The 20,047-nt window shown below is 48.8% G+C and overlaps 1 protein-coding gene across 1 annotated transcript in view; it reads left to right on the top strand.

The window, feature by feature from the left end:
• The first annotated feature begins 2,161 nt into the window (after positions 1 to 2,161).
• LRCOL1 (leucine rich colipase like 1) overlaps positions 2,162 to 20,047 on the top strand; it is a 30,008-nt gene continuing 12,122 nt past the window's right edge. The window contains exons 1-4 of the mRNA XM_058531082.1: positions 2,162 to 2,260; positions 4,056 to 4,181; positions 4,310 to 4,435; positions 4,518 to 4,640. Of these exons, the coding sequence (XP_058387065.1) occupies positions 2,162 to 2,260; positions 4,056 to 4,181; positions 4,310 to 4,435; positions 4,518 to 4,640 (474 nt within the window). The remainder of the gene's footprint in view (positions 2,261 to 4,055; positions 4,182 to 4,309; positions 4,436 to 4,517; positions 4,641 to 20,047) is intronic.

Raw genomic sequence — 20,047 nt, forward strand, 5'->3', positions numbered from 1 at the left:
CCTCAGAGCTCAACTCCTGTGCTGTCTTCTGGTTCCGCTGCCCTGCAGAGCTCCCATGAAGGACCCGTCCCTCGCAGCCCCCAGGTCGCCATGTGTCTGCCTCCCTCCCTCTGGAAAACTCGGGTTTCTGAATTCCAGGGCCCAGCGTGGACCAGCCCAGAGAAGGCAGCCAGATGGGGAAGGGAGAAAGGCGGGAGGACTCGTCTTGAGAGTCAGGCCTGTTCCTGGCTCCTTACCTCCACAGTCTGGGAAGCCTGACGACAGAATGCCACTGTGCTTTGCAACACAAATGACCCCGATAAAGAACAAAGGGGACCAGCCGAGTATGGCTTTGCTGGAATCATGTGAAAACCAAGGGCCAGGGGGACATTGATCGGAACGGCAGGAGCCCCCCACACCTCACCGGCAGGGAAACCAGACCCCAGAAGGGCTCTGCGCCCGCTACGGCCACAGCAAACAGAGCAGCCCGGGCAAGCGCAGTGCAGGCCTGACTCTGAGGCCCTGTGGGCCCTGAGGGTGCTCGTCCTCGCATCGCAGGGTCTAGAGCTGGCGGACCCCGAGGGGGACACTACCAGAGGGGACCGAACGACAAACGCAAGGAGAGATATTGGAACATGGATGGGAGGGGAGTGAGAGTGGTCAGGGGACCCCAAGGGGCAGAGCAAGAAACACAGGGCCTGGGGCTCGTGGTTCAGAGCTGGAGACATGAGTGTGGGGGCTTCTCCAACAGGCCATGCCCACTCACACACCCTGATGCTCTCCGGGGGCCCCGGGGCATCTGCAGGCTGCCCTGCAGAACTTTAAAGGATGGCAGGGCATATTAGGATCACACCTGCTCCCCACAGGGGTCTGGCCGATGGAAGACATCAGAAAGAATGGGGAGCAACTGCTTATGGGCACTGGGTTGTGCTGTGGGGTGATGGAATGTTCTGGAACTAGACAGAGGTGGTTGCACAACATTAAGAATGCACTAAATACCTCTGAATTGTTCACTTTCAGAATGTTATGGGAATATCATCTCAATTTAAAAAATAAAAGAATTGGGGGCTAAATTGGAGTCAAATCATCAGCTTTGTGAACAGCCAGGCAACCAACCAAATACCGTGCGTTTGGGTCGGGGCAGCTCAGGCTTACATCTGAGGGCAAATCCGGGACTCCTGGGGTTCCATCCAGATCTGGAATGAGGGAGTCACGCAAGTGCCCTGGGGGCTGCCGCTGCAGAGGGGCTTCCACACCCACCTCCCCAAACCGCTGCGGGACTAGGCCCCCAGACTGCTCCACCCAGGGCGTGGTTGGGGACGGGTCGGCCCTGCTGAGCCTGCCTGCCTGTGGAGACAAGAGCTGGGCTGGTCAGAGAGGCCTCTCTGCAGAGGGACGGAGACCGATGGCTGGAAAAGCAGGCCGCACAGACGGGCGACCGTCTCTGACTTGCGGGCAGTCTCCAATGGCAGAGATGCTCTTGTTTAAACTAATACAGGGCGATTGCTCCCTGGAGAAAGGGCTGTTGAAAATCCATTTCCCACTCAGAGATAGAAAGAAATGAGCTCTGAAGCCACGAAGAGACATGGAGGAACCTTCAGTGCACATTGCTAAGTGAAATAAGCCAGTCTGAGAAGGCTACGTACTGTGTGATTCCAACTCTAGGAGACTGTGGAAAAGCCACAACCGTGGGGACAGTAAAGAGGTCCGTGGTTGCCAGGGGGAGGGGGAGGGGGATGAGCAGGTGGAGCAGAGGCCTTTCAGGGCCGTGAAGCTGCTCTGGACGCTGTCGTGGTGGACACGTGTGTCACACATTTGTCCAAACCCACAGAGTGTCCGGCACCAACAGGGAGCCCTGGTGTCAACTGTGGACTCTGGTTTACAACTGATCAATATCAGTTGATCAATTGTAGCAAATGCACCACACCAACTAAGATGTTAATAACAGGGGAAACTAAGGCAGGGGAAGAGGGGATATATGGAACTCTTTGTACTTTCTGAACAATTTTTCCGTAAACCTAAAACTGCTCTAGAAAATAATGTCTATTAATTCAAAAGATATCCATTTTGGAAGAGAAAGATTGAGAAGGGGAGAAGTGCCCACATGGGGTGCTTTGGGGCAAGGATGCCCTGGGTGTGGGGCGCTCCATAGCCATCTGGGCATTGACAGGCCTGCCACCTGATGGCGCGCGCTGGGCGTCTGCTGCTGCTGCTGCTGCTGCTCTCGGAGCTGTCCAAGTTCTTGGTGTCGAGCGGGAAGAACCAGCTCCTGTCCCACAAGGTAAGTGCCACATCTGGTCGCTGCGCCAGTCGAGGCCTGCCCACGCTCAGCCTCACTATGGCTCAGTGGGGTCCCCTCGTCTTGTCTGCCCCATGCTCTGTGCCCGCTGCCTCCTGGGCTCCGCACAAAGGAAGGTGCATGTGAGCACAACCTCCTCCTGAGGCACGCGGGTCCCCGGGAAGGCTGGTGCTTGTGCCTAGAACCACAACACCAAATTCTAGGTCCAGATGGGCCAGGCCGGCAAGTCCTCAGTGATCCATGCTGCCCGGGATAGAAGTGGCTCTCAGGCCCGCAGCACAGGGGTGCAGGCGGAGCAAAGGGTCCCTGTGGGGTGGGGTGTAGGGGGCAGAGGCAAGTGACAAGGCAGGGCTCACGTGGGGTCTGACAGGGAGCAGTCCAGGTGAGGGAATCTGGTGTGATAGTGAAAACAGCATCAGAGTGTCTGTCTGTCCCACTGTCCCTGTGTCACCCCCCCAATCCACACGTCCTGCCATGTCTGTGTTTCCCTGCAGCACGATGGGCACACGGCCAGGATGCAGGAGGCATGTCTGGGCTCACCCTCCCCAGGGGCTCTCCTGTTTCCTTTCTCCATGACTGTCCTCCCAGAACCCAGGGGACAGGGGACGCTCCTGAAGCTCCCACAACTGAGGGCGCCCCACTCTAGAAGTTAACTTCCTCCTCTGTCCCCGTTTCTCACCTGCAAAGCCGCCCAGCTGGGATCCTGGCCTCCAGCCTCTGAGCGTCAGTCTCGGCTTTAACTGTCAGTCAGCAAGAGCTTAAAAAAAGAAGCAAAGCAGAACAAAGAGTCTCCTGGATGAAAACCCCTCAGCTCGTCTCCACTGTCAAGGCCACAGCTCCCAGGATGCTCGGGGCCCGGGGTCTCCAGGCCCTTCTGCAGGGTCCCTGAGGTCAAAGTGCTTTCATAATAACACTGGACGTGTTCTGCCCTGTCCCTCTCATTCTCCCCCCAGCATGCGGGGAGTTTCCCCGAGGCCACAGGGTATGTGACATCTCCACAGGGGGCGACAAGGTGCAGTCATCTCTGTGAACTAGCCAGACATGAAGAGCTGGCCAAAACGCAAAGTGACGCCACTCTGCTCAGCATGTTTTGTTTTGGAAAATATGCCTGTTTTTCATAAAAAGTTGTTATTTATGTTAACATGGAATGGGTTCATTATTTTTAAACAAATTAACACGTAAATATTTAAAACTCTCTCATCGTTAGTGTCTACTGCGGTGCAAGTTGTTAGCTGTCACCCACACCAACAACAGGCCTGTGAGGCCCTCAGTAGTTTTGTTTGTAAAGGAGTTTTGAGACCAAAGGTGTGAGAACTGTGGTCAAAGTTTACACTGACTCTGGTGGCCTCTGTGCGGGACGCTGGTGGCAGCGGAGGGGCTTCAGTCTCAGTTACAACTCCTTGTTGGATCTGGGACCCCGGGCAAGTTCCTTACCATCTCTGAGCCTGGGCCTCACCTGTAAATGTTGTGTGAGAGCGTGTCAGCTTCGTACGCAGCACTTCTCCTTCCTGCCCTGCTGCTCAGCCGCCCGCTAGCTCCCCTCATCCTCTGCACCTCAGTTTACCCTTCTGTCCACATGGCTCACAACAGACACAGATCACCATTAGCTCTCTCTCCACTGGCTCCCTTGGCCTTCCAGACCCACCATGGTCTGCGAAGGTTACAGGAAACTTGCTAGGTGAGCTCAGTTTGAAGGATATGGGACACGGGGAAGCAGAGAAGGGGCAAAGCCCTTGCAGGAAGCCGCTTGGTTTAACGTGCCTGCCCGACTTTGCAGGTGATCGGGGAGCCCTGCCAACAGCACTCAGAATGCCAGAGCAACTGCTGCACCACCAACAGCCTGAACCCCCAGAGGTTCTGCTCCCCCCAGACCATCTTCCTGCAGTGCCTATCCTGGCGAAAGGTGCGTCCTGACAGGCAGGCGAGGGGCGGGGAGGAGAGAGGAAGCCCTGTTGCCCAGAGCTCCCATCTCCTCTGGGAAGGAAGGTGCCTGGGGGGCTGGGCAGGAAAAGGGTCTCCTTTTTCTGGCAGCCGAACGGGCACACCTGCTTGGACCACCTAGAGTGCCGGAGCAGGTGCTGTGTCACAAATAACTATGCAGCGCAGATGTTCTGCACGCGCAAGACCATCTTCCTGCAGTGCGTGCCATGGCGCAAGGTGAGGGCAGAGGGTGTGCGAGGGTGCTTGTTGAAGACTTCTAGGCTGCTGGGGGCGACCTCTGACCTCTGTGTCTCTCCAGCCAAACGGGGTCTACTGCACCGACCACAGCGAGTGCCAGAGTAAGTGCTGTATCAGGCTGAACGAGGCCAGCCGCCATCGGTGCATCCCCCAGAGCGGCCTCCTGGTCCAGTGCCTGCCCTTGGTGAGTCCTCACCGAGTCCCCTTCACAGCTGTGTGGAGGCGCTTCCATAGCCACCCAAGGAGGAACCAAGTCTCAGGAAAGCCATGACTTGCCTGAGGTCATGCAGCTAGTGAGTGGGGGCTGTGTCCTTGAAGCCTGGGGCGTCACCTTCCAGGACAGGCCACCATCTGCCTTCTGGAGATTGGCCTCAGTGTCCATTTCCTAAAGCGGGAAAGTGGGGACCAGGCATCCCAAAGGGACACAGCTCGAGGGCAGAGTGGGGTTTGCAGGTCCCTTAGGGCCCAGCAGGAAACAGGTGCTGGCACACCTGGTGGAGGGCCATCAGAGGCGTGGCAGGTGGCAAACCCACAGGACCAAGAGTCCCCGGGGACTAGCAGCTGTGGGGCTGCTGCCACCCCACAGCTGGCGGAAGGAGGGAGCCAGCGAGGACCCTTCTTCAGGAGCTTCTCTCTCCTCCCACCCTCCCGTCTCCTTCTGGAGCCTTCCATTGGCTGAACCTAATGGGAAATCTAGAAGGAAAGAGAGCACAAGTGATGTGGCCCTCAGGGGTCAGCCTCCTAGGGCAGAGAACATGCAGAGAGCCATGGAGGACAGGTGGGGGCAGGCATAGATGAGGGGACAGATGAAGGTGAGGGACAGATGAAGGTGAGGGACAGATGGAGGGGAGGGACAGATGGAGGTGGGGGTCAGATGGAGGTGGGGGGCAGATGGAAGTGGGGATCAGATGGAGGTGGGGGTCAGATGGAGGTGGGGGTCAGATGGAAGTGGGGGTCAGATGGAGGTGGGGGCAGATGGAGGTGGGGGGCAGATGGAAGTGGGGGGCAGATGGAGGTGGGGGTCAGATGGAGGTGGGGGCAGATGGAGGTGGGGGTCAGATGGAGATGGGGGGTCAGATGGAGGTGGGGGGCAGATGGAAGTGGGAGGCAGATGGAGGGGAGGGACAGATGGAGGTGGGGGTCAGATGGAGATGGGGGGTCAGATGGAGGTGGGGGCAGATGGAAGTGGGAGGCAGATGGAGGGGAGGGACAGATGGAGGTGGGGGGCAGATGGAGGGGAGGGGCAGATGGAAGTGGGAGGCAGATGGAGGGGAGGGGCTGATGAAGGGGAGGGACAGATGAAGGTGGGGGGGCAGATGGAGGTGAGGGGCAGATGGAGGTGAGGGGGTACATGGAGATGAGGGGCAGATAGATTGAGGAGCTGATGGAGATTGGGGGGCATACGGAGATGAAGGGCTGATGGAGATGACAGGCACATTGATATCAGAGGCTGATGGAGATCAGGGGGCACAGCGATGGAGAGGGGCTTTGGTGTGAGAGACCACTCTGTGAAATGAGTGTGGGTGTTTAAGCACGTTTCATGCTAGAATGCATAACTTCCATCTGATTATAAAAGGGTCTCTGACCCCCAAAGGTTAAGAAGCACAGGGTTTCAAGCACTGGCCACATCTTGCTTGCTATGGTACCACCAGCACCTGAGTGCTGCCAGGGACACACCAGGTGCTCACAAATGCGTAAATGCGTGACTGAATGAATCAGATGATTCCCAGTGGTGTCCTCACCCCAGGGGAGCTGGTTCCATCAGCGCCCGTGCGAGAGATGTTTGGTGCTCTTAGGAAAGTCCACTTCCTTCTGCTCCTGCCTCGGAGGGGCTGTCTCTCCCTGTGCACTTCCTAACTTTTGCTGTGTCCTTTAGTGACATGACACCACTCCGTGCACTGAAGAACCAACCTGGACCTCGGAGATGCTCACTCCGGATCTCATCGCGCCTGATGCAGGTGGGAGCTTCGCTTCGGGTTCACTCTGCTCTTTCTGGGCTGTGAAAATCTCTAGGCATTAAACGCACCTGTCACTGTCTCCTCACGGTCACTCCTTGAGACCAATCATGTGCGGTGTCTGTGAGAACAAATCGCAGCTACCGGAACCTGAAACTTAGTGACTCAGCATCAATAAACGCTATTGATTGAACGAGAGTGTGTTTTCTCACTTCTATTTTCTTCCGACAAAAAGGCAAACAAATCTGTAGAAAATATGGAGTCTGCTTGGGTCGAGTGGTGCCTCCCTAAGAAGCATGTCTAATGGGATCCAGAGAAGAAAGGGCAGGTGCTGGATGGAGCCTTTGAGGTGTGCAGAGGCCCCTCCCCGCCCCTGGCAGGCGTTTCCATAATGAAGGCGCACGAGTGTATCTCGTCATTGCAAGTAAAAGCAACCAGTAGATTGTTCCAAACTGGAAAGGCTCCCCAAACATTGCTGACAGGACTCAAAACACAGGGCCCACGTTCTGGGTGTTGGAGCAGACCCAAGCTGAAGACCCCCAAGGGGCACCCGCTTCTGCTGGGTCATTCCTCCTTCTCCCTTGGGCCCCTAGTCCACGCTAGCTTCCTCCAGAGGGACGCCCTGGCTTCTTAGACACTATTCCCACCAGCGGCTTCCTCGGGGCAAACACCAGAGCGGGCTGTTCAGTGTTCCCAGAGCGCCAAGAGTGAAGTAACCACCTGGACGGCTGTCTGCTGCTGCTTCCCTTACCCACACTTGCCAACACTAGGCTTCTTTTCTGGTCTCTGTTAAACATAATTCACCTCCCTCCCTTCCCCACCTGCCTTCTCCCCCCCTCCCCCTACTCCTTTTCCCTCCTTAGCCTGAGCTAAGACAATTTCTGTAAAGAAAGTCGCAAGAAGCCATTGCTCCCATCCTGATAATGAGAACAGGACAGGTAAGCCACAAAGCATAGTTAAAAAAACAAACAAACAAACAAAACAGAATAGATCTAAATGTAAAACATAAAACTATAAAGCATTTAGAAGAAAAGTAGAATATTTTCAAAACCTTGGATTAAACAAAGAGTTCTTAGACATGACCACATGCCACCCATAAAAGAAAAATTAGATAAATTGGATTTCATTAAAATTAAAAACTTTGTTCTATGATAGACACTGTTAAGAGACTGAAAAGACAAGCTACAGACTGGAAGAGATGTTTACAAATCAAGTATCTGACAAAGGACTTGTACCCAGAATCTATAAAAAACTCTCAAAACTTAACAGTTAGAAAACAACCCAGTTAAAAAGTAGACGGAACACTTGAATAGACACTTCACCAAAGGTGATGTGCAGATGGCGGGTAAGCACGTGGAAACCCCTTCACCACCTCAGCCGTCAGGGAGAGGAAACCAGAGCGGCTGCGCTCCACGAGCGCTCATGGGAAATGCTGCAGACAGCAGTGCGGCCAGGGTGCAGAGCAGCTGAGGCTCTCGTACCCTGACGGCGGAAATGAGAGGGGACAGCCGCTCTGGAGCAGTTTAGCGGTTTCTTACATGGACACACTTACCGTATGACCCAGAAATTCCACTCCCCTTTACCCAGTGAATTGAAGTTTACGTTCATACAGAAATCTGTACGTGAATATTTGCTGGAGATATATTCATAATCGCTAATGACTGGAAATGACCCACATGTCCCTCGGGGAGTGAATGGATCAATAAATGTGGCATGTCCACACAACGGGACACTACCAAACAACAAAAAGGAGCGAACTGTTGATCCGCACAGCAGCCTGAGTGGATCTCAAAGGCATGACGCTGAGTGATGGAGCCAGTCTCAAAGGCCATATATGTGAGATTCCATTTATAAGATATTCTCGAAAGACACAAGTGTGGTGATGAAGAACGCACGAGGGGTTGCCAGGGGTTGCGGGGGGGAAGGATGTGACCACACAGGGGTTTGGCGGTGATGAAAGTGTTCGGTATCCTGGCTGTGGTGGGGTTACATCACCTATGGCTTTCCTTACCTCTGACTTGTTGTTGGAAATCCGTCCATTTTATTTATTTATTTTTTTGTGAGGAAGACTGGCCCTGGGCTAACATCCATGCCCATCTTCCTCCACTTTATATGGGACACCGCCACCGCATGGCTTGACAAGCGGTGTGTAGGTGAGAGCCTGGGATCTGAACCCGGGCCGCCAGCAGCAGAGCGTGCGCATTCAACCACTATGGCACGGGGCCGGCCCCAGATTTGTTTATTGCAGTAACATTGGTTTATAACATTGTATAAATTTCAGGTGTATATCATTATACTTCTATTTCTGCATAGATTACATCATGTTCACCACCCAAATACTAATTACAACCCATCACCACCCACATGTGCCGAATTATCCCTTTTGCCCTCCCCTCTCCCCCCTTCCCCTCTGGTAACCACCAATCCAATCTCTGTCTCTATGTGTTTGTTTATTGTTGTTATTATCTACTACTTAATGAAGGAAATCATACGATATTTGACCTTCTTCCTCTGACTTATTTCGCTTTGCATAATACCCGAAATGTCCATCCATGTTGTCACAAATGGCTGGATTTCATCGTTTCTTATGGCTGAGTATATATACCACATCTTCTTTATCCATTGGTCTCTTGATGGGCACTTAGGTTGCTTCCAAGTCTTGGCTATTGTGAATAATGCTGCAGTGAACACAGGGGTGCATGTATTTTTGCGCATTGGTGTTTTCAAGTTCTTTGGATAAATACCCAGCAGCGGAATAGCTGGATCATATGGTAGCTCTATCCTTGATTTTTTGAGGAATCTCCATACTGTTTTCCATAGTGGCTGCACCAGTTTGCACTCCCACCAGCAGTGTATGAGAGTTCCCTTCTCTCCACACCCTCTCCAACATATGTTGTTTCCCGTCTTGTTAATTATAGCCATTCTGACGGGCGTGAGGTGATATCTCATTGTAGTTTTGATTTGCATTTCCCTGATAGTTAATGATTTTGAACATCTTTTCATGTGTCTGTTGGCCATCTGTATATCTTCTTTGGAGAAATGTCTGTTCAGGTCTTTTGCCCATTTTTTAATTGGGTTGTTAGTTTTTTTGTTGTTGCGATGCATGAGTTCTTTATATTTTTTGGAGATTAAGCCCTTATCAGAGGTATGGTTTGCAAATATCTTCTCCCAATTGTTAGGTTGTCTTTTCGTTTTGTTGATGGTTTCCTTTGCTGTGCAGAAGCTTTTTAGTTTGATGTAGTCCCATTTGTTTATGTTTTCTATTGTTTCTCTTGCCCGGTCAGACATGGTGCTTGAAAATATGTTGCTAAGACCGATGTCGAAGAGCGTACTGCCTATGTTTTCTTCTAGAAGTTTCATAGTTTCAGGTCTTACATTCAAGTCTTTAATCCATTCGGAGTTAATTTTTGTGTATGGTGTAAGGAAAGGGTACTTTCATTTTTTTGCATGTGGCTATCCAGTTTTCCCAACACCATTTGTTGAAGAGACTTTCTTTTCTCCATTGTATGTTCTTGGCTCCTTTGTCAAAGATTAGCTGTCCATAGATGTGTGGGTTTATTTTGGGGCTTTCGATTCTGTTCCATTGATCTGTGTGTCTGTTTTTGTGCCAGTACAATGCTGTTTTGGTTACTACAGCTTTGTAGTATATTTTGAAATCAGGGAGTGTGATCCCTCCAGCTTTGTTCTTTTTTCTCAGGATTCCTTTACCTATTCGGGGTCTTTTGTTGTTCCATATAAATTTTAGCATTCTTTGTTCTATTTCTGTGAAAAATGTTGTTGGAACTTTGATAGGGATTGCATTGAATCTATAGATGGCTTTAGGAAGTATGGACATCCTAACTATGTTAATTCTTCCAATCCAAGAGCACGGAATATCTTTCCATTTCTTTGTGTCTTCTTCAATCTCTTTCAGCAATGTTTTACAGTTTTCTGTGTACAGTTCTTTCACCTCTTTGGTTAAGTTTATTCCTAGGTATTTTATTCTTTTTGTTGCAATTGTAAATGGGATGGTATTCTTAATTTCTCTTTCTGCTACTTCGTTGTTAGTGTATAGAAATGTAACTGATTTTTGTATGTTGATTTTGTATCCTGCAACTTTACCGTATGCGTTTATAACTTCTAAAAGTTTTCTGGTGGATTCTTCAGGGTTTTCTGTATATAAAATCATGTCATCTGCAAATAGTGACAGTTTAACTTCTTCCTTTCCAATTTGGATCCCTTTTATTTCTTTCTCTTGCCTGATTGCTCTGTCTAGGACTTCCAGTACTATGTTAAATAGGAGTGGTGACAGTGGGCATCCTTGTCTGGTTCCTGTTCTTAGAGGGATAGCTTTCGGTTTTTCACCATTGAGGATGATATTAGCTGTGGGTTTGTCATATATGGTCTTTATTATGTTGAGGTACTTTCCTTCTATACCCATTTTATTCAGAGTTTTTATCATAAATGGATGCTGTATCTTGTCAAATGCTTTCTCTGCCTCTATTGAGATGATCATGTGATTTTTATTCTTCATTTTATTAATGTGGTGTATCACGTTGATTGATTTGCGAATGTTAAACCATCCCTGCATACCTGGAATAAATCCCACTTGATCATGGTGTATAATCTTTTTAACGTATTGTGTATGCGATTTGCTAGTATTTTGTTGAGGATTTTTGCATCGATATTCATCAGTGATGTTGGCCTGTAGTTTTCTTTTTTTTGTGTTGTCTTTGTCTGGTTTTGATATCAGGGTAATGTCGGCTTCGTAGAATGATTTAGGGAGCTTCCCCCCCTCCTCAATTTTTTGGAAGAGTTTGAGAAGGATAGGTATTAAGTCTTCTTTGAATGTTTGGTAGAATTCACCAGGGAAGCCGTCTGGTCCTGGACTTTTATTTTTGGGGAGGTTTTTGATTACTGTTTCGATCTCCTTACTGGTGATCGGTCTATTCAAATTCTCTACTTCTTCTTGATCCAGTTTTGGAAGGTTGTATGATTCTAAGAATTTATCCATTTCTTCCAGATTGTCGAATTGGTTGGCATATATCTTTTCATAGTATTCTCTGATAATCTTTTGTATTTCCGAGGTGTCTGTTGTAATTTCTCCTCTTTCATTTCTGATTTTACTTATTTGTGCCTTCTCTCTTTTTTTCTTGGTGAGTCTAGCTAAAGGTTTGTCAACTTTGTTTATCTTTTCAAAGAACCAGCTCTTGGTTTTATTAATTTTTTCTATTGTTTTTTTGGTCTCTATTTCATTTATTTCTGCTCTGATTTTTATTATTTCCCTTCTTCTACTGATTTTGGGCTTTGTTTGTTCTTCTTTTTCCAGTTCCTTTAGGTGCATTGTTAGATTGTTTATTTGAGATTTTTCTTGTTTGTTGAGATAGGCCTGTATCGTTATAAACTTCCCTCTTAGAACTGCTTTTGCTTTATCCCATAAATTCTGGCATGTTGTATTTTCATTTTCTTTTGTCTCCAGGTATTTTTTGATTTCTTCCTTGATTTCTTTGTTGACCCAGTCATTGTTCAGTAGCGTTTTGTTTAATCTCCATGTATTTGTGGCTTTTCTGATTTTCTTCCTATAGTTGATTTCTAGTTTCATACCGTTGTGGTCAGAAAAGATGCTTCGTATTATTTCAATCTTCTTAAATTTATGGAGACTTGTTTTGTGGCCTAATATGTGATCAATCCTGGAGAATGTTCCATGTGCATTTGAAAAGAACGTGTATTCTTCGGTTTTTGGATGGAATGCTCTGTATATATCTACTAGGTCCATCTGTTCTAGTGTGTCATTTAAGGCCAATGTTTCCTTATTAATATTCTGTTTGGATGATCTCTCTGTTGGTGTAAGTGGAGTGTTAAAGTCCCCTACTATTATCGTGTTACTGTCTATTTCTGTTTTTATGTCTGTTAATAATTGCTTCATATATTTATGTGCACCTACATTGGGTGCATAGATATTTCCAAGTGTTATATCCTCTTGTTGGATTGTTCCCTTGATCACTGTGTAATGCCCTTCTTTGTCTCTTTTTACAGTTTTTGTTTTAAAGTCTATTTTTTCTGATGTGAGTACTGCTACCCCAGCTTTCTTTTCATTGTCATTTGCATGGAGTATCTTTTTCCATCCCTTCACTTTCAGTTTGTGAGTGTCTTTAGGTCTAAAGTGTGTCTCTTGTATGCAGCATCTATATGGGTCTTGTTTTTTTATCCAATCAGCCACCCTATGCCTTTTAATTGGAGCATTTAGTCCATTGACGTTTAAAGTAGCTTTTGATAAGTATGTACTTACTGCCATTTTTTAACTTTTTTTCTCAGTGTTTTAGTAGTCCTTCTCTGTTCCTTTCTTCTTCTATACAGAATTGATAGTCTCTTTAGTTTGACCTCTGTCTGAAAGTTCTACTCTTTAACTCCCCTCCTCCCTCCTTTTATGTTTTTGATATCATATCTAACCTCTTTTTTGTGCATTTGTATCCATTACATTCTTATCATGGAAATAGATAATTTTTCCTATTTGTGGTCTTCTCTTTTCCCCTTAAATCAGCCCCTTTAACATTTCTTGTGGCACTGGTTTCTTGTTGATGAACTCCTTTAATTTTTGCTTGTCTGGGAAATTTTTGATCTCTCCTTCCATTTTGAATGATAACCTTGCTGGGTAGAGTATTCTTGGCTGTAAGTTTTTTCCTTTTAGCACTTTAAATATATCATGCCACTCTCTTCTACCCTGTAAGGTTTCTGCTGAGAAGTCAGCTGATAGCCTTATGGGGTTTCCTTTGTATGTAACTTGACTTTCTCTTGCGGCTTTTAGGATTCTCTCTTTATCTTTAATTCTGGACATTTTGATTATGATGTGTCTTGGTGTGGGCCTCTTTGGGTTTATCTTGTTTGGGGCTCTCTGTGATTCCTGTACCTGGATGTCTGTTTCCTTCCTTAGGTTAGGGAAGTTTTCCTCTATTATTTCTTGAAATAGATTCTCTGCCCCTTTGTCTCTCTCTTCTCCTTCTGGGACACCTATAACACAGATGTTAGTGCACTTGATGTTGTCCCAGAGGTCCCTTAGACTGTCCTTACTCTTTTTAATTCTTTTCTCTTTTACCTGTTCAGCTTGGGTAATTTCTTCTAGTCTTTCATCCAGCTCGCAGATCCATTCTTCTGTATCCTCTACTCTGCTTTTGAGTCCCTCTAGTGAATTTTTCATTTCCAGTATTGTATTCTTCATTTCTGATTGGTTCTTTTTTATATCTTCCATTTCTTTGTTGACATTCTCACTGAATTCATTCATTCTTCTCCCCACATCAGTGAGTATCCTTAACGCTCTTTGTTTGAACTCTCTGTCGGGTAGGTTGCTCATTTCTGTTTCACTTAGTTCCTTTTCTGGGGTTTTGTCCTGTTACCTTACTTGGAATGTATTCCTTTGCCTCCTCATTTTGCCTCTTTCCCTGTGCTTGTGTCTACATATTAGGTAGGTCAGCTACGTCTCCTGCTCTTGGGTAGGTGATCTTATGTAAGTGATGGCTTAGGAGGCCTGCCGTGTGCTTCCCTCAGTTCTCAATGTTCCAGGGGTGACCCCTATGTGGGCTATGTGTGTACTTCTGTTGTGGCCTGTTTGCTCTCCCTGTAGGCGCCCAGGGAGGCCGAGTTATGCTCCTGGCCAGCTGTTGTAATGCTCAGCTGCTTGTAGTTGTTGTGGGCCCTTCAGTCTCTCTATCAGGTGTGGGGAGCCCCAGCACAGTTGGCTGCAAGTTCTAATACCACATTTGTGTTGCAGTATTTCTTTTAAGTGAGTAGGCCCCCAGTGTGGCAGGTTGTTAGGCTCAGGGCCTTACAATTGCTATAAGCCTCCAGCCTTTATGTCTCTTGTCAGCTCTCTGAGGATTGCAGCTGGGTGGGGCTGGCCTCAGGCATGGGAGCACCCAATTGTTTCAGGCTTTGGAAGGTGGGGCAAACCCCCTATGTGAGTCTTTGAGAAGCACAAGTCTTCTGCAGCTGATAAGCCCTGCCACCCACAGGTCCACATACACAGTCAACACAGTCCTGCCCCGTGTACGCGCCCCGACCTCCTGAAGCAGACCCAGTCTCTCCACAGCGGGAGCCCCACACACTCCACCAGTGCCCCACACTCTCCACCCACTCCTTGTGCACGCCCTGCCCCGCTGAAGTTGGCTCAGTTGCCAGGCTGCAGAGAATCCAGTGACCAATCTATGCAGGCCCACAAGTTGCCTGAGGGCTTGTTGTTGGGTGGGGCCAGTCTCTAGGGTGGGCTGCCTGCCCTGGCTGAGCTGGATTAAATCGGTTCTCTAGCGGGTGGGGCAGACCCTGGGCTAGCAGGCCTCAGGGAGAACTCCAATGGCGTCTGTGTCAGCACGCCCACACCAGGCCACAGCAATGGACGCCGCCAATGTCCCAGTCCCTGGAGAGGTCAGGGCCTATCAGGTGAGTCTCTTTTCACCACAGCACTGTGCACCTTTCTTTTTGGTGATTTTAGGTTGCTTTCTGAAATGGGCGAGTTTGTGTGTGGGCCCTTTAAGAGCCGGTTTTAATTTCTTTGTGAACCAGCTTTTCTGGGGGTACTCCGCAATGTTTTAGTAGCAGGCAAAGTCAGATATTATGCCACTCATCTCCATTGCGCTGGGTCCACAAAATGCCCCCAGTGGGGGCGCTCCCCAGCTCAGGGGCCTGCTCCTCCAGGGAGGGCTGCGGACCTTTGGGCTGTTCCCAGGCGGCCGTGAGGCGCTGCGGCTGGTGAAGGCGGCGTTTTTCCTCTCCAGAAGGGAGCTTCTGCCTCTTCCACCTCAATTAGGATTGTCCTTTGTTGCTGGAGTTCCTCTTATCCAGTTTTCAGTTCTGTCTCAGGGGTAATTTTTCCACGACTAGTTGTAAATTGGCTGTGTCTGTGGGAGGACGTGAGTTCAGAGTCTGCCTACGCCGCCATCTTGACTTCCTGTCAATCGGTCCATTTTAATGTAACTTGTGAGGTCGACGTGAAACAAATCTGGTCTGACTTTGGGAAAGTTTTTTTTTTTTTTTGAGGAAGATTGGCACTGAGCTATCACCTGTTGCCAGTCTTCCTCCTTTTTTTCTTTTTTCTCCCCAAAGCCCCAGTAGATAGTTGTATGTCATAGTTGTACATCCTTCAAGTTGCTGTATGTGGGACACCACCTCAGCATGGCTTTATGAGCTGTGTGTAGGTCCGCGCCCGGGATCTGAACCGAGAACCCGGGGAAGCTGATGTGGAATGCACAAACTTAACTGCTATGCCACCGGGCCAGCCCCAAAATTGGTACTTTTTTTCTTTTTGTGAGGAAGATTAGCCCTGAGCTAACATCCGATGCCAATCCTCCTCCTTTTGCTGACGAAGACTGGCCCTGGGCTAACATCTGTGCCCATCTTCCTCCACTTTATAATGGGACACCACCACAGTGAGCGCCCGGGATCCAAACCGGTGAATCCTGGGCCACCGAAGTGGAGCACGCGCACTTAACTGCTAAGCCACCGGGCTGGCCCCCCCTCAAAGTTGGTATTTTGGATGCTGCGTATGGGAAGTGAGGCGAGGAAGGTGTGAGCAGACCTGCGACGCATTCTTGCCACCACGAGCAGGGCCCTCAGTGGCATTGTTTCCCTGGCGTGCGAGACCCCCAGAAGATGTACAAGGAGCAGCCACTTGGACCAGTCCCTGGGGGACAGGGAGTGAGGATTCATCCTGTTCCCTCCCGCCTCCTGTTTCCCGCGGGTCAAGGTCCCCCACGTGGCTGTCACTCCCCCTCACTTCCTGCCGAGTGTCTTTGGGGAGGCAGCAAGTGAAGGGGGGCAAGGCTCCTGACTCACAACACGCCGGCCCTCAATGGGTCCGGGCTCCTCCTTAGCATCTGTTCTTTTCTTCTGCTTAATCAACAGGACCCCCATTTTATTTGGGGTTACAACGAGCCCAGTATATAACCAATTTTTCCCCCCTTTATGGATAGAGGTGGCCTTGTGACACATTTCTGATAACAAGATTTTTGTAAAGAGTGTTGGGGGAACTTTCATGGAAGATGGGGGTCCTCCCCTCCTCCTTCTGCCAGCCTGGAACTCAGAGATGATGGCTGAAGCGCCAAGAGTCACCTTATAACCCTGAGGAAACATTAGGTACATGGAAGCCATGAGCTAGGGATGGGAGAGCAGAGACACGGAATGAACCTGGGTGCAGCGACATGTGGCGTGACAGCAACATCCCTGACTGCTCACACCAGACTTCAGATGAAAGAGAAAAACCCAACCCCTGAGCCCAGTCACCACTACTCGTGTCTGTATGACCCCTGAGCCCAGTCACCACTACTCGTGTCTGTATGACCCCTGAGCCCAGTCACTATGATTCACATCTGTATTCCTAGCAGCTAAGCACAGTTCCTAACTTATATCATACAAAACACAAGTTTCCCTTTTCTTTAAGATTTGGAACAGATTTCTATATTTTTAATTGAACACCAGATGAAGTCATAGGCTTGCATGTAGAGGGCACGGTATGTGGAAAAGTGTGTAACACCACAGTCCCATTCAAGTGGCAGTCTTGGCTGATGCGAAAAAATAAATTTAAGAAAAGCAATAAGAGGTGTAAGAATTAGAAGTAAAAAAGATAAAACTGTTATTTTCTCATCATGTGATTATCTTCTCAGAAAACCAAGAGTCAACAACATGTTAGAACCATGATTACCAAATACAACACCAACCCATAAAAACCAACAGCTTTTCCCTGTGTCACCAATAACCAGCGGGAAAACATAATAAAAATAACGCACCTTTCAAATTAGCAATAAAGTTATTCTGTATCCAGGAATTAACTTACCCAGAATTTACAGGATCCCCTGTGGGAAACTCTTAAAAATCTAACAAAGGAAAAAAAAAATCCTCTAATGAAAGACCTAGAAGATGTAATTATAAATGGAAGGCGTCCCAGCACTTGGATGTTACAACTTGATATTATAACAATATCTACTCTCCCCAAATTAATGGATAAAATCAGTGCAATTCCAATGAAAATTTTAGTTGGGTTTTGTAACTATTCACTAAATGGTCTCTAAAAAACACATATATATACACACACACACAAACAATTTTGGATATATATATATCCAACATAGGTCAAATTTTAATTAAAGAAAAAGTAAAAAGGACACTTTCCTTAACAGAAATGAAGTTGCTACAAAGCTCTAGTAATAAAACAATGTGGTGTGGGTGCAGGAACTGAGAAAAAAGAAAGACCAGTTGCACAGAGAGGACAGTTGGAAGGTCAGCCCTTGTGCAGGGCAAGGTTAATACATCATGGCGGTGGCGTCCCAGCTCATTAAAGATGTAATCGATTGCTTAGTATGAGGTGTTGAGAAAGCTGGGTCACTGTGCAGAGAAACCATGACCAGAGCCCGGCTCCCGACCTTATCAGTTAGGGTGATGTTAGCTGCCGTAACAAATGTCCCCCCAGATCTCAGCAGCTTTCTCTGGGGAGGCGAGGAGGCAGGAAATGGGAACCCTCAGGTCTGCTGGTGCAGCCGCTCAGGAGAGCCGAGCAACTCATTCCAGTGAAGGAGATGCTCACTCCACGACCCAGCTACCCTGCAGGCTCCGTCAGGGAGGGACCCACACTTACGTCAGCAGACACCGTTCCCTCTCTCTTGTTCTTTTTCAAAACTGAGATGTAATTCACATACGGTCGTGTGCCGAATAATGACATTTTGGTCAACGGTGGCCCGCATAGACGTCCGTGGTCCAACGAGATTGGTACCATACCGCCTAGGTGTGAAGTAGGCTGTACCATTTAGGTTTGTGTAAGTGCACTCTGTGATGTTCACACAATGATGAAATCGCCTGGTGGTGCATTTATCAGAACGTATCCCTGTAGTTAACTGATGCATGACCATACCATAAAATTCACCAAAGTGTGTTTTTAGTATATTCACAAGGTTGTGAAACCATCACCACTATCTAGTCCTAGGACACTTTCATCACCCTGAAAAGAAACCCTGAACCCACTAGCAGTCACTCCCATCCCCCTCCCCCAGCAACCACTAATCCACTCTCTGTGTCTATGGATTTGCCTATTTGGACATTTCACATAAACAGAGCCACACAATAAGTGGCCTTTCGTGTCTGGCTTCTTTCGCTGGCATGTGGCACAACTTTGTTCCTCTTTGTGGCTGAATAGTATATTTGGATATAACTACATTTTGTTATCTATTCATCCATTGATGGACATGTGTTTCCACTTTTTGGGCTGTGAACATTCATGTACATGTTTTCTGTGAACATACATTTTTAATTCTCTTGGGTCTATACTTAAGAGTGCAGTTTAACCTTTTAAGAACTGCCAGACTGCTTTCCGAAGTGGCTACACCATGTCACATTCCCACAGCAGGTTCCGATTTGTCCACACCCTGGACAACACATGTTATCATCTGTCTCCTTGATCCTAGCCATCCCACTGGCTGTGAGGTGGTATCCCATCATGACCGCAGTGCATTCTTAACCAAAAAACCAGAAGGATCATTCTTCTTAGCTCAGAATATTCCAGAGACACCTGGAGTAGAAGCCAAACCTTCACAGTGACCTGTAGGGCCCACCACAGTGTGGCTAGCTGTGTCTCTGACCTCATCTCCTCTCCTTGTTCTCTGCGGTGCTGCCTCACCCACCTCGCTCCTCCTGGAGCTGGCCACGGTCACTCCTGCCTCAGGGTCTTTGCACTGGCTGCTCCCTCTGCTGGAATGCTCTCCCCCCCAGGGTCCACCCAGCTCCCTCCCTCACCCCCCAAAATTTTTTCTTCTTGACCACCCTGGTACCCCCTCTTCCCTTCCCTGTCTTCTGATGTATCAGGGCCTCTGATACACAGGACAACTTACCTGTGTTACTGTGTCTCACCGCTGGAGAAAGAGGGCCCACCAAAGGCATTTGCCTACTTTGCTCCTTGATACACTCACAGCAGCCAGGACATGCCTGGCATCGCGTGGGTGCGCGAGGAAAGTTTCAGGAAAGAATGAAGACGCCAGCTCGGCCCAGTGCAAGTCCCAGGGTGGCCACCAGGTGGCGATGTGGCCTTGGCGTTACAGCGGACCCAGGCAGCCCCCCAGGTGCACCTCTGATGGTAATGGGAACCAGTCGGCCGGGGCCTCCTCCACAGACCCTGAAATCTTCCCTTTTCAGCAGGAAAACAGCAGTTTGCCCGTGGCTGCTGGCCTAGAGCAGTTTAACCTGGATTGAGAAGGTGCATTTGAGGAATTTTGGGGACACACACGTCACTTCAGAACCTCAGTCAATTCTGGCATGTGGGTCATTCTCTTCCTCAGGCGTGCCACCCCCACGGACTCAGGACCCCTGGGAGAGGCCACCAAATGCAGACTTGTTCCTGGGACCATTCCCAAGGGAACCCCCACCAGGGGGTCTGGGAGACTCAGCCCGGGGAAGTCACATTCCTGTTCTTCTCTCTCTAGAACCATGTCTATCTGCAGGAAAGCCTGACTCCCCTCGAGGGTGGGGGCCACATTCTGCCCCCAACTTTGCAGAGAATGCTGCGTCTGGGGTGTGACGGGAACATGAGCAAGGAGGTTTAGAGCCACAACTGAGTGTCAGCTGCCTTCACAGTGGACAGGGCCTCAGGGGTGATGACTCAGGGCCCGCGGGTGGGGGTGGGGTGGGG

The sequence above is a fragment of the Diceros bicornis genome, chromosome 35 (genome assembly GCF_020826845.1).
Source record: "Diceros bicornis minor isolate mBicDic1 chromosome 35, mDicBic1.mat.cur, whole genome shotgun sequence".
NCBI classification, from domain to species: Eukaryota; Metazoa; Chordata; class Mammalia; order Perissodactyla; family Rhinocerotidae; genus Diceros; species Diceros bicornis.